The following is a 12,463-nucleotide window of genomic DNA, read 5'->3' as shown; positions in this document are numbered from 1 at the left end:
TCTTCTAGCTGACCTTTCTACGTAGATTGTAAGTGAGTGAAAATGGAGACTGTGTAAAGAAGTGCTGGAAGAAGATGGACTGATGTAATGTGCTGTATGGCATTACCACCTACATGTGATTTGATCCTATGATACTATATTGAGAGACATGTTCTTGTTGGATTTTTTAACTGCCTGTTTCATGTGAAGGTCAATTTTCATGTTTTTGCCTAAAAGTTTGGTATAATTAACAAATTAAATTTGTGTACAGTTTGATGAGATTATGTTAGAAAGTATTTTTGAGCAGTCAGTTGTTTCAGAGAAAATAAAATTACTTTATTTAGCATTTAGATGTAACTGGGATTCCATTTCTTGTAATTTTTATAGGGTTTCAACTGAAGAGATCAAGATGGAATCATCTGAATACAGAACTATGGAGGCATGTTTACTTGCTGTGTGTAGGTCATTTATGAAAATATTAAAAGGTAGAGGGCCAAGAGTAGACCCTTTGGGAGTATCAACAGATATAGGGAAGAAGGAAGAGAATTTATTTTGCCATTCAACTGCCTGACATCTGTTGGATAGGTATCTTTGAAACCAGATCATTGATGGATTAGATAGTCCTATGGTAGACAGGTGTAATAACTTTTGGTTGAATACCAAATTAAATGTGTTTGAGTCACTATACTACCTGACTGGGTGTCTATGGATGGAGCATGTTTTGTGGTATGTCTAGGTTATAGGAGTTTTTAGGACTTGATTTATGGCTGACCAGTAGTTTTAGGGCTTGTTTTAATTTGAGTCTGTTTAGAAATTTTGTTTTGTACTGTTTTAATCTTGTATTTTGCTTTATTTCTAAGAGAAATTTCTGAGAGAGTTGTAGGTTACTCTGAGTTTATTTTTTCCAGGCCTTGTCTCTTTTGTTCTTTTAGTTGTTTTGTTTCTTTGGTCAGTCAATGTGCTGGATTGGCTTTGACTATTTTGTCCTGAGAGATATGAATTCATATACAGCTCCATCTGGGAATGGATTTTTAAGAGGTTGCAATTACATGACCTTAAGTTATTAATAATTGCTTCTCTTTGATGTGATTTAAGATGTCTTACCTCATTGTAACTGTGTCATTGGCTTAAGTTGTTATGGTTTCTTATACCAGATGTAAGGTGGTCATCACTATGTGAATCTGATAAGATTCCTGAGGAGACTATATTGTTGGAAGAGGAGATAAGGATCCTGTCAATACAAGATTAACTTGTGTTGTTTTTGTTATTGTGAGTAGCTGTAGTGGTGAGTTGTATGGGGCCATATCATTGTATGGTGTTTATGGGGGAGTCAGAATTTAAAGCAAGCCAGCCAATATTAAGGTCATCTAGTTATTATTGTTTATTGAGTGATGTTCATAGATACCTAACAGGGGGGTTCTTCAGCAGTATTGACATTGTTACAGGGAGGGATGTAGGTTGCAGTAATGCATATAGATTTGTGATTGGTGAGTTTATAGAAAGTGATCAGAAGTTTGCCATTGTTAATTTGAAGTGGTTGCGAGAGTAAAGCAACCTTACTAGATTATTTTCAAAAAGTATTGCTAGACCTCCAACTTTTTTCTTTCTTTTCTCTAATCAGAGGATGTTGTGTCCTGGAGACTGATTTCCTCTTCTTTTATACCCCATTTTAGCCATGCCTCAGTTATAATTACCATATCTGGAGAGTGAAGGGCTAATCAGGCATGGAATTCTACTGTTTAAGTACATATTATTCTAAGGTCTATGTTAAGGAACTGAAGACCTGTGGGTTTTATGGGGATTGATGTAGCAGTAGAGGTAAAATGTTTGGATGATGAGGGAATTGTCTCTGAGATTTATTGGACCTGAGTTTGAGTGGATATTTCTGCTTAATTTAAAGGTTGGTATTCTGTAATGGTCATGAAAGAGTCATGTACATGTGGTTTTGTACCTTGATTGCAGCTTTTGTATTTGGCACTTGATCATTGTATTTATTTCTAAATGTGTTGATATAATAATAGCTGTTATATAAGGTGGAGATTATGGTGATACCGTTTATAGTTTTGTTTAGAGCTTGAGTGTATAAAATTGTAGAAAGCTGGCTGTGTATTTGATAAACTGAGAGGCTGCCAGTCCAGCTAGATAAAATTTTGTAAATAATTCTATGTCCTTGTAAATATTAATATGATTCACAGGCTTGTTCACAAATGTAAGAAAACTGTGTTATATGCTGAGCTTCAAAAATGTAACCACAGTGCACACTGCTGGAAGAAAGCTGTTAAGTTAAGAATTTTACAACTGTTTGTGATCTCAATCTAGGAGACAGGATGTCTGCAGCTGAAAATTCTTTCTACTGTCTTAACACAGAGATAATTACTAGGATTTACATGTAAAGTGTCTTTTATTGCTATGACTTCCTGGCAGCTGCAGATCACAAAGAAATGCTACATGTTGAGTTATTTTAGCCTGGAAACTAAATCAGAAGTGCAAGAATGATGTAATTTGAATGACTCAGCAGTAATGTGTATTATCAATTTAAGGAATATCTCAGAAAGAAATAAGTGTATTTTGTATTTTGTTCTGAATCTCACAACAACTCACCAGCACTGTGCCTTGCTCTTTAAGTAGGATTTAGATCTTAGTATTTCTCTTAGAAATAGATAGGAATATAGTAATATTAGTCTAGCTGTTTTCTATATTTCTATCAGACGGTCCTACAGTGTTGTTTTAAAGTATTTCCTGTGATTTCCTGAACTCTCCATTGTCACTGTGTTAAATTAATGACTATTGTCTTGTGTTTTTATTTATTATTAAATATTTTAAACCTTTTAACTATGGCTGTTTTGTGTAGAAATAATTTAAGCTCTTAGTATACTTGCATGTATTTGGTGGCCACTCTAATAGCCTTGCTGTTTGTCACACTTACCATTTGGATAATAATAACATTGCACAATAGAATTGGACACCCTTTGATAAGGGCCTTTAGAGTAGTTGATAAGAGCAGTTGGTGGCAGTGATTACTATCTTATAGCCTAGGCAGAAGGGGGCATAGCTAGTGAACCTGTGCCAGCCTTCCCCAGGAGTGTCTGTGTGTTTGTATATAAATCAAATCTCAAAGTGTATGTGTGTCAGCTACTTGGGCAGGGACACAAAGCACTGGTTGGACAGAGAGGGTACTGGAGGTTTTGGCTTGACTACTTGGCTGAGATCTGAACCCTATAGCTGTGCCAGTGGGGAGTCTTATTGGGAATCTGGAGAGAAAGGGAGAAACATCCCCAGACTGACCGTGATCTCTGTGTGCTCTTAAGGGAAATTGTACTTTAAGGTTTATGTATTTGTTATCCTCCCAATGTGAATGCCTCTCACTGGTGTTAATGGTGAGAATTGAGGCTCCTTGATTACTGTGACAGTGCACGGGCATTACAGTGTATACAGAAGCAGTGATGGTAGGAAGTATCATGTGTCAGTAGTGTAAGAGATAAGATGAGAAATGTCTGTTGTGGCAATGTGGGAGGTTAACAGAGACATTAGGTTCCTACACTGGAATTGATGGAGAAGTGCAGAAGAAAGACATGGAGCATAGAGAAGAGGCTATTATTGATACTGAAGAGACGTTAAAATTAGTAGTGAGTACTTGACTATTAAGACTATTAGACCATAATGATCAGCACAGACAGAGAGAGACAGGGTAGCAGAATCACTGTAATTCCTAGTAGACATCAATAGAGTAGTAGAATGAGAGAGGGATGGAATGGGTGTGAAGAGTTAAGATAGTTAACAAGTTTGAAATTTGTGTTATACAGACTAATTTGTATTTCTAAGGATAGTAATGGGAAGGGATAGAGTGAAGAGACTTAGCTGATAGCAGAAGTAGTCACTCATTGAGATTAAATGGAAGTGGGCTATAGGCAGGAGAGGAAATAAAGTTGGAGGAAAAGTCAGTTGAATGGATGGAAAAAAGCGAGGGCATGAGGGATATGTAGCTATTAGTGATCAGCAGAAGGAGGAGTAGTCTGAGGTCTGTACGCTTAGATGATGTGGGGTGGGTGGGAACTTGGGATAGTAGAGGGGAGGGCACTAAGTTTAATCATTGTGAGTGCAAAATTGAGCAGAGCCCATCTTCTTTTTTTTTTTTTTTTTTTTTTTAAAGAGCCAATCAGTGGAACATTTTTGAAGAATTACAACAGGTGAGTAGCTTTCACAAGCTTTGTTATAGAAGAGCGAAAAAAGTGCTATGGGTACAATAGGAAGAAGTTTTCAACCTAAAGTAGAGAGGGCCAGTGAGATTCCAGGTAGTTAAGCACGTGTGGGAGGCAGGAAAAATGGTAGGGGAGAATGGACAATAGGAATGGTTTTGGGTGCCAGAAGAATGATTCCTAGAAAAAAACGAATTAGATTGAGATTTTAGCCCCAAACAACACATTACTTTCAGGGTGCAATGGCTCCTTTCATGTTTTAAGTATAACCTTAAAAGTAAACTGTTAACATAAGCATATTAGAGTAAGTTACTATGTTATCCTTTATCTATATGGAGTTCACTGATTAATTTTACTTCTTTAAAAGATTAATCAATGAAGGCTGAATTCACTTCAGGTAAAATTTTCAGAATAACCTACATAAAAGCTAAGGTTCTCTGCCATTGCTGTATCATAGTTGCACTTGGGAGGAGATATTGAAGACTAAAATCTTGAACACACAGTCTGGCAGGCTGGTTACTTCATGGAGATAATGATGTAAGAGATGGCAGTCGCTGGCTTTGAACTATAAAGAAAACAGCTAAGGTTGACTAGCCATTGCTTTGTGACTTTTCCTCTTGGGTAGAGATGCTGAAAATTAAAAGTCTGCCTTCACAATCTGGTACTCCTCTTTATATCCATTATAAACTATTGCAAATATATAGAACAAGATTTGTTACTGCGAGTTTTAAATTGTAACACATACTGTACAGTGAAAAAAGACATCATGTTGAAGTAAAATCTGAAATTTTACCAGAGAAAAGAATTCCAGGTTTATCTGTATGGTAAAATAAGAACATATCTTCATGTGAAGTGCTGTTACTCATTTCTGCCAGCCTGCAGACACACAAAAAACAATTCATGGTGACAACCTACTGTAGCAATATTGCTACATCTTAAAAATGCCTAAAACAAAGTGAAAGTAAAGAACATCAAAACGCAAACTTTAAAATGTCTAAACTATATGTAAAGAAGAAATTTGACTATATACTAAAATGTAACCACATTTATATATATATATATATATAGATATATATATATATATATATATATATATATGCTTATACCTGTCCAATCTGATCCATGAAGAAACCGTTGTAGTGCAATGCAGTCACAAAGGAATCCATCAATGCTCAGTTGGAGTTTGCTGAATGTACTGCTGCAAACATTCTGTGCTTCAGAAATGAAACACCTTGGACACTAAAAATATCCAGCTTCAGAGTCCAGCAATGTTTTTGCAATCAGTGTGCTTGGCTGTTGTTGCTACATGGTCGCAGTTTACCTGATGTACGGTTGATCCATTTTATTTTGCAAATGAAACTTTCTTGCTAACCTAACATTTTGTTACTGGCATTTATTACTGCATATTTCTCATCTTTGAAGTAAATGTTTCAGTAATGCTTTCTTCCTTTTCCTACATGCATTTATCACATATGTGTGTCTATACATACATACATACATACATACATACATACATACGTAGACAGCAAACACCAACACAGAAATATGCATACATTGCTAGGCAGAAATAATACACACACACACACACACACACACACACACACACACACACACACACACACACACACACACACACACACACAAGTTTATTACTGGACATAAATTATGTGATAAGTAGAAAGAAAAAAATAAAGTTTTTCCCAGCTCTGTACTAAATAACAGAGTTATCTCCAGCCTCCTCATATTTTCTCTATTATTTGATGGTATTTGTGTCTTGGAAAGGTCATAAGCTGTTAGTGTTGGTATACAGTCATGTCCCTTTTTCTTTGCTTACTAGTTTATGTAAAAGCTAATATTCTCAAAATGATCAAAGTTTAAAAGTAAAATATTAGGAAATATTGACAGAACAGTTTTCTGCCTAATGATTCTGATAACATGCAGCATGGTTTTAAAATGGAAACAGCATATTCAGTGAAAGAAATTTACTTTGCCTCAAGAAAGCCCCAGGAAAAAGTAATTTGAAATCTAGGACATGTTACACTGTATTACATTGCATGTTATACAGTGTTGCAATGCACTCTGCTCATTATACTGCCCTGTGGCATGTTAATGTATATTACATTATATGTTATACAATAAATACATTATACATGCTAAACCATATTACATTATACATCATACAATAATTACATTATACATGCTAAAGTATATTACAAGTTATACAGTAATTACATTTTATGTTATTGGATACGTCACTGCATTATACTTACATTACTACTTTATACCTTGCAGCTCTATACATAAAATACTGCTGTGCACTATCCTAAAGTATATTACATTATACGTTTTACAATAATTACCTTCCATGTTATTGGATAAATCACTATATTATATTTGCACTTCTACTTTGACCCAGCAGCTCTATACTTAAAATACCACATTCACTGCATTGTGCTTAACCCTACAACTCTGTTCTCTCAAACACTATTATTCCTAGACTCATAGATCCATAGACCTGGGGGAACTTTTCTAAGCTTAGCCAGGTTTTCCTGAAAGAAAAGTGATGTCCTGCATCCAAATAAGACATCGAGGACCAGGCATTTATAAGCTACTCCTAGCCATAAGAGAAATGGGTGCCAGGCCCAGTTTAATTTTTTTATTCCCCATCCACTTGTCTAGGTTGTGCTTAAACTGGGTAATAGATGAACTCAGCTTCACATGGATGGGAAACCTGTTCCACAGAAGGGGCAGTCTCTGAGACACATATCTCTGTCTCCAGCACATTCTGTTTAAGTCACAGACACAATTCAGGTCCCTAGACTTGTGTGTATGGTGGTCTTTGACTTATGAATATTTAAGAGATTCCTAAGTGTGGAGTTTATGGATGCCTAGTAAGCCAGTCATAGATCACCCTCAGCAATCTATAGGAGACTAAGTAGAGGGAAAAGGCTTTAAGGTGCTCTGCATAAGGCAAGTGTGTTATGCCTTATATTCTTTTGGTAATAAACCTTTGAGATCACTTTAGTTGCTGCATATGCCTGGTTAGGTACATATCAAAGGGAGAATTGTACTCTATGACTGATCTGATAATTGCAGAGCACAATGGGGTAGTGACCTCTTTGGACCTAGATGCTATACCCTTACTTATCAGTTGCAGAATATAAAGGGGCTTCCTCACCACTGTGGCCACATGATGTTCGAATGTAAGGCTAGTGTCTATGTGCATACCGAGATCACTGACCACTGGGAAAACTCTTAAGGGTGTATTATCAACATGGTAATTAGCTGGGATGGTTGATTTCCCAAAGGGTACAATTATGCATTTCTTAGCATCGAGTTTAGGACCATGGCTTTGACACCATTTGTTAGCCAGAAATAGACCTTCTTGAAGAATGGTAGTCAGCCATCAACTTTAAGCATTTACTTCCGTTTCAGAAAAATAGATGCCAAGAAGGAGCGGGCCCAGTACTGAACCTTGGGGGACTCCTCTAGTGACAATTCTCTTGCTGGATGTGGCCTCAGCTATTTTGACCTCCTGGGTCCTATTAGTGAGACAGTTGGCTATCCAGCGGGTGATAAAAGGGTTTATACCTAAATTAGTGAGCTTATCTATAATGCCTGAGTGGGGTATTGTATCAAAAGCCTTGGCCAGGTCGAGGTAAGTTGTGTGCACAGTCTTACCTTCATCCAATGCTTTGCTGACCCTCTCAAAAAGTCCAACAGATTTAATATGCATGACCTTTCTTAAAGCAGAACTATGATCACGCCAGTGTTTGCTGGTTACCTCTGTCCTCATTTATCATGTTCATGATGATTCTTTCCATGGCCTTACATATGAGGCTGGAAAAACTTATGGGTCTGTAGTAACCCAGATCAGTAGCTGGACCTCATTTATGCAGGATAATGACTGTAGCCATCTTCTATTCTTTGGGCATAAACCCTGACTGAAGGCTCCAGTTGAAAAGTGATTCAAGTGGACCAGATTGGTCATATTTCATGCTATTTATTAAACAACCCAGAATGGGGCCCATCAAATACAGTGTTTTTGGCCTTGAAAAGTGCATTAGTGGCCTCTTCTCCTATTATGGTTGTGGGGTTGTGTTATGTGGTATTTCCTTTGGATTATCAGGGGGAGTGGGGGGATCTGAGCTGAACCTGTCAGCCAAAAGGTTGACAATAGCCTCTGATTTAGCATGGGTGGTGCCATTTACAATAAGTCATTATGATGTTACAGACATAGCTGTATAAATCTTTGTGGTTGCTTTTTCCTTGAAAAGCTATTTTTTCTACAAATTTAGCCTTTGAAGTATTAATTAACCCTCTTAGCTGCCTGTTTAGATTGACCAGGGGATTTTAGTATGGTGGCTTTGTTCCTCCTATGCTTGTCCCAGATTTTTTTCTTTTGTTGTATGAACAATTGATACTGTGATTTCACCAGGGTGGCTTGTCTTTTAAGTTTGCGATATTCTTAATACAAGTCAGCACAGTTCTCTCTATACAGCTACAGATATGGCTGTACAGAGATTTTTAAATAGCTCAGTGTGTTCTGTGGTATTTACTGGTTTAGGGTGCTTGGAATTTAGCCAATATGTTGTTTAGTAGGGAGAGGTTAGCCTTGGAATAGCTCCTAATGGTTTGGTTTCACTGGATCCCCAGATTTAATTTTTATTTCAAGCAATACTGCCTAATAGTCAGATCAGATGGCCAAAGATGTTACAGTGGGTGAGGAACATTGTCCCCCTCCATGTTCATGAGTACAAGGTCAAGGATGTCTGTACCCTGGTAGGAGAACGGACTAACTGTTCTAGGATATTGGTATTAATAAAGCCCTGGCCCTGTGCACTGTGCATTAGAAGTGGTGTGGGATTCCCAATCTATAGAGGGTGAGTTGAGTTCCCCTATGAATATCATATCGGGTTAAATGGTGAGGAACTCTAGTATTCTTACTATAGACTGACAGTCTGACACTCTTCCACCTTTAGTTCCCTACTATGCAGTAGCTTGCTGGGGTACTCTCATTGCCTTTAAACTATGTATGTCATACAATGAAGCATGGCAAAATTAGAAACATACCTCCACATCTGACAACCACACCTCCTTTATAGTCTTGTGTTACCTAGCCAAGAAGTCCTTCAGAAGACACAAAAGAAATATCCAAACCAAGAAAGAAATCACCCTCTTAAATTCCACCAAGTACTTTTGGAAAGAGGTTAACCTACTTACAGGAAGAAAATCTACTCATGATACCCTGTCTGCAAATATCATTCAGTGTGGTACAGCAAGACTTTCTCCAGAAATATTTCTTAAAAAATGTAGCAGTCTCCCATCAAAAAACTCTGCAACTCCCATGGATCATTCATTGCCCAACCCACCATCATTCATCTTCCTCTTTCACTAAGACTCTATTATACTTGAAAATATTTCAACTGACACCCTTCCTGGATTTGACAACATAAATTTCTGGTTCATATCTAGCTCTTCCTCTCACCGGCATATATAATTTATGCTCACACAAAACATTATGCCACATATTTGAAAAACTGGTATAATTAAATCCCTCCTAAGGCAAACCATCCCAAAGGATACCTTTCACTTCTGTCTAATATCCATTCTCCCAATTCTGGGAAATTTTCTTGTAAAAATAGTTCACACCTAACTTGCCCTCTGCATCCAGCAATACCACCTGCTCTCCTCCAGACAACATAAATTCTGGCCCAAAGTACTATGACAGCACTTTGGTCACTAACTGATAACATCCAGCTAAACTCTGATACTAGCCAGCTTACAGGTGCCCTATTTATAGAATTAACAAAGACATTGACTTCTTTCACCACTATCTTTTCTAAAAGAAAATAATTGAAGTTGGTAATAAGTCCTGATGCCACTCCCTGGTTTAAAAATGTCCTATTACCAAAGATGTACTACAAGGATCCATTCTTGCCCCCTCCTCTTCTCCATATTCATTAATAGACTTCCTTGTCCTCTATGCTGATGAGATGGCCATTTACCGATCAGGCGACCCTCACACCAACATTAAATGCCAACTCCAGTCAGACTTACATGAGTTCCATCAATGGCTCATAAATCATAAACTACTTCTCAACCCCATCAAGACCAAAAGAATTTTTTGGCACTCCTCTAAAGTTTACCAAGCACCTAACTCTTTAGCTATATTTGACCTACACAACCATTCCACAGAAACAAACTCCACCTTCAAATACCTAGGACTATGGCTTGATCAGTCATTCAACTTCCATTTCCAGGCAGACAAAGGGACCAAATTCCTTGGACCGTCTTGTCCAGATAATGTCCCCCCACCCCATCTGGGAGGCATCCGTGGGCTTAGGGCTGACACGGTACAAATGGGAGGCCCAAGAGAATTTCCTTTGATTGGATCCACCAAGCTAGGTCTTCATTGCACTGGTTGGTAATTAAAACCTTGTGTGACATTGATTGATGCTGAATGGACTACTGGGATGTTATAAGCCATTGCAATATTCTCATGTGAAATGTCAGCAGGGGGACTAATGTAACAGTCCCTGAAATTGAACCTAGAGGTTGTAGAGTGAGTTGGGTGGGTACAGTTCTGCTTCTAATATGTTTTTCCACTTGATTTTTGATCTTTTGCAGTCTCAGATAAGGTACAGAGGCTATCCAAGTATTGGTGTTTAGTACTGCTCCTACAAATTCTATATTTTGAGTTGGAGTTAGATGTGATTTCTCTTAATTTACCATAAACAATAGGTTGGCACAGGTCTAAAGAATGTAGTCTCTTGCTTATTCAAGGAGATGCCTGGTGGGAGTTGTAATGAGCCAGTTATCTAAGTACAGAAACACCTGGAATCCCTGCAGTCTCAAGTGAGCTGCTATTACCGCTATGCACTTAGTGAACACACTGGGGGCTGTGGTGAGACCAAAGGCCAGGGCTCTGAACTGGTAATGACTGGCTCCCAGCTGAAAATGGAGAAATCTCCTGGAACATTTGTCCATTTTGATGTGGTAATACATGTCCTAGAGATCTATAGAGCACATCCAATCGTCTTTCCCTAGAAATGGGAGAGTAGACAACTGTGACCATCCAGAATTTTGTTTGTTGAATCAATATGTTCAAAACATTTAGATCCAATGTCTTTTCTGGCACTAAACAAAATCTTGATTAAATTCCAGACTCTATCTGGTCTGGTGGGACCTCCTGGATGACTCTTTTTTGTAGCAGTTTTTGGATTTCTAGCACTGCTGGTTCCCACTGACTGGGTGGAACATTGGGGAATTTCTTGCCACTTTGTCGAGGTAGAAGGAAGGGTATGAAGTAGCCACTGGTTATAATCCTCTGCACCTAAACACTAGGAGTAATCTGAATCCAGGTGTGCTGGCACAGGGATAAGCATCCCCCAACTGCCTCCAGAGGAAGGCAATCAGGCCTCCTTTCAGGAGCGCTGGTAGAGCTTGCCAGGAAAGGTATTTCTGGAGACCTGAGTTTGTGAGCCACCTCTGCTGTGTGGATGATGTCTTCCATTACAGCTCCCCCCTCTGTCCCTGAGGGAGATACTACCATGTGTCATGGAAAGGCCCTTGGGACTTTCTGAGCCACATTTTCCCACTCCTCTGGTTTCTCAAAAAGGTCTATTGAGGAGTAGAAGAACATATGCCCACTGCAGAAATGGTCTTTCCATCCTTTTCTCACCTGGATGACATTTCTCCGACTTTAGGGCTAAAAATGATGATCTGTCAAAGGGGGCATGTCTCCTTATGGCTATGCCAGATCCCGCTGCTCTAGCTGTCCCTTCAGCTCCATGCACTATGGTCATCAAGGACAAATTGGAAATAGACTCTAGGGTGGCCATCTGAGAAGCAACCTTGTCTTGAACTTCGCCAGATATAGCTCTTGCCAGGGTATCTGATAATTCCTTAATCCGATCCCTCTGGTGAAGTGTGCCATAAAATTCAAAGATCGCCAAGTAAAGGTCAATGATGCATACACCTGCTTTCCAAACCTATCCATCTCCCGGGACTCTCTATTGGGAGGATGGATAGTGAAAATCTCCTCTGCCAGTTCCTTTTCTGTGGCCACCACTACCATCATGGCATCTACCAGTAATCCCTTTGCCCAAAACTGATAGTCCTCTGGTACAGTTAATATTTTGTATGGCCTCTTGGGGATAGGTTCTGTGGTGTCAGTAGCCTTCCACACCCATTGCGAGATAAACTTAATGAGGTCATCAGAAGGCAGAGTAACCCAAGAGTTAGATGGTCGAGTGCCTAAGGCCTGCAGGTACACTGATTGCTCC

General features: G+C 38.6%; 1 protein-coding gene across 3 annotated transcripts in view; it reads left to right on the top strand.

Annotated features, from left to right (window-relative positions):
* Positions 1 to 12,463, top strand: part of GPC5 (glypican 5) — a 4,047,478-nt gene that overhangs the window by 2,636,034 nt on the left and 1,398,981 nt on the right. Inside the window, exon 8 of one of the 3 annotated variants that reach the window (XM_044070106.1) lies at positions 367 to 480. The exons of the other annotated variants lie outside the window; for them this stretch is intronic. Coding sequence (XP_043926041.1) covers positions 367 to 378 — 12 coding nt within the window. The 3' untranslated portion in view covers positions 379 to 480. Of the gene's footprint in view, positions 1 to 366; positions 481 to 12,463 lie in introns of those variants that run through there. 3 annotated transcript variants of the gene reach the window in all.

Source organism: Protopterus annectens, chromosome 4.part1, assembly GCF_019279795.1.
Source record: "Protopterus annectens isolate FY-2018-M chromosome 4.part1, PAN1.0, whole genome shotgun sequence".
Taxonomy (NCBI): Eukaryota; Metazoa; Chordata; order Ceratodontiformes; family Protopteridae; genus Protopterus; species Protopterus annectens.
This window is presented reverse-complemented; position numbering and strand designations above follow the sequence as displayed.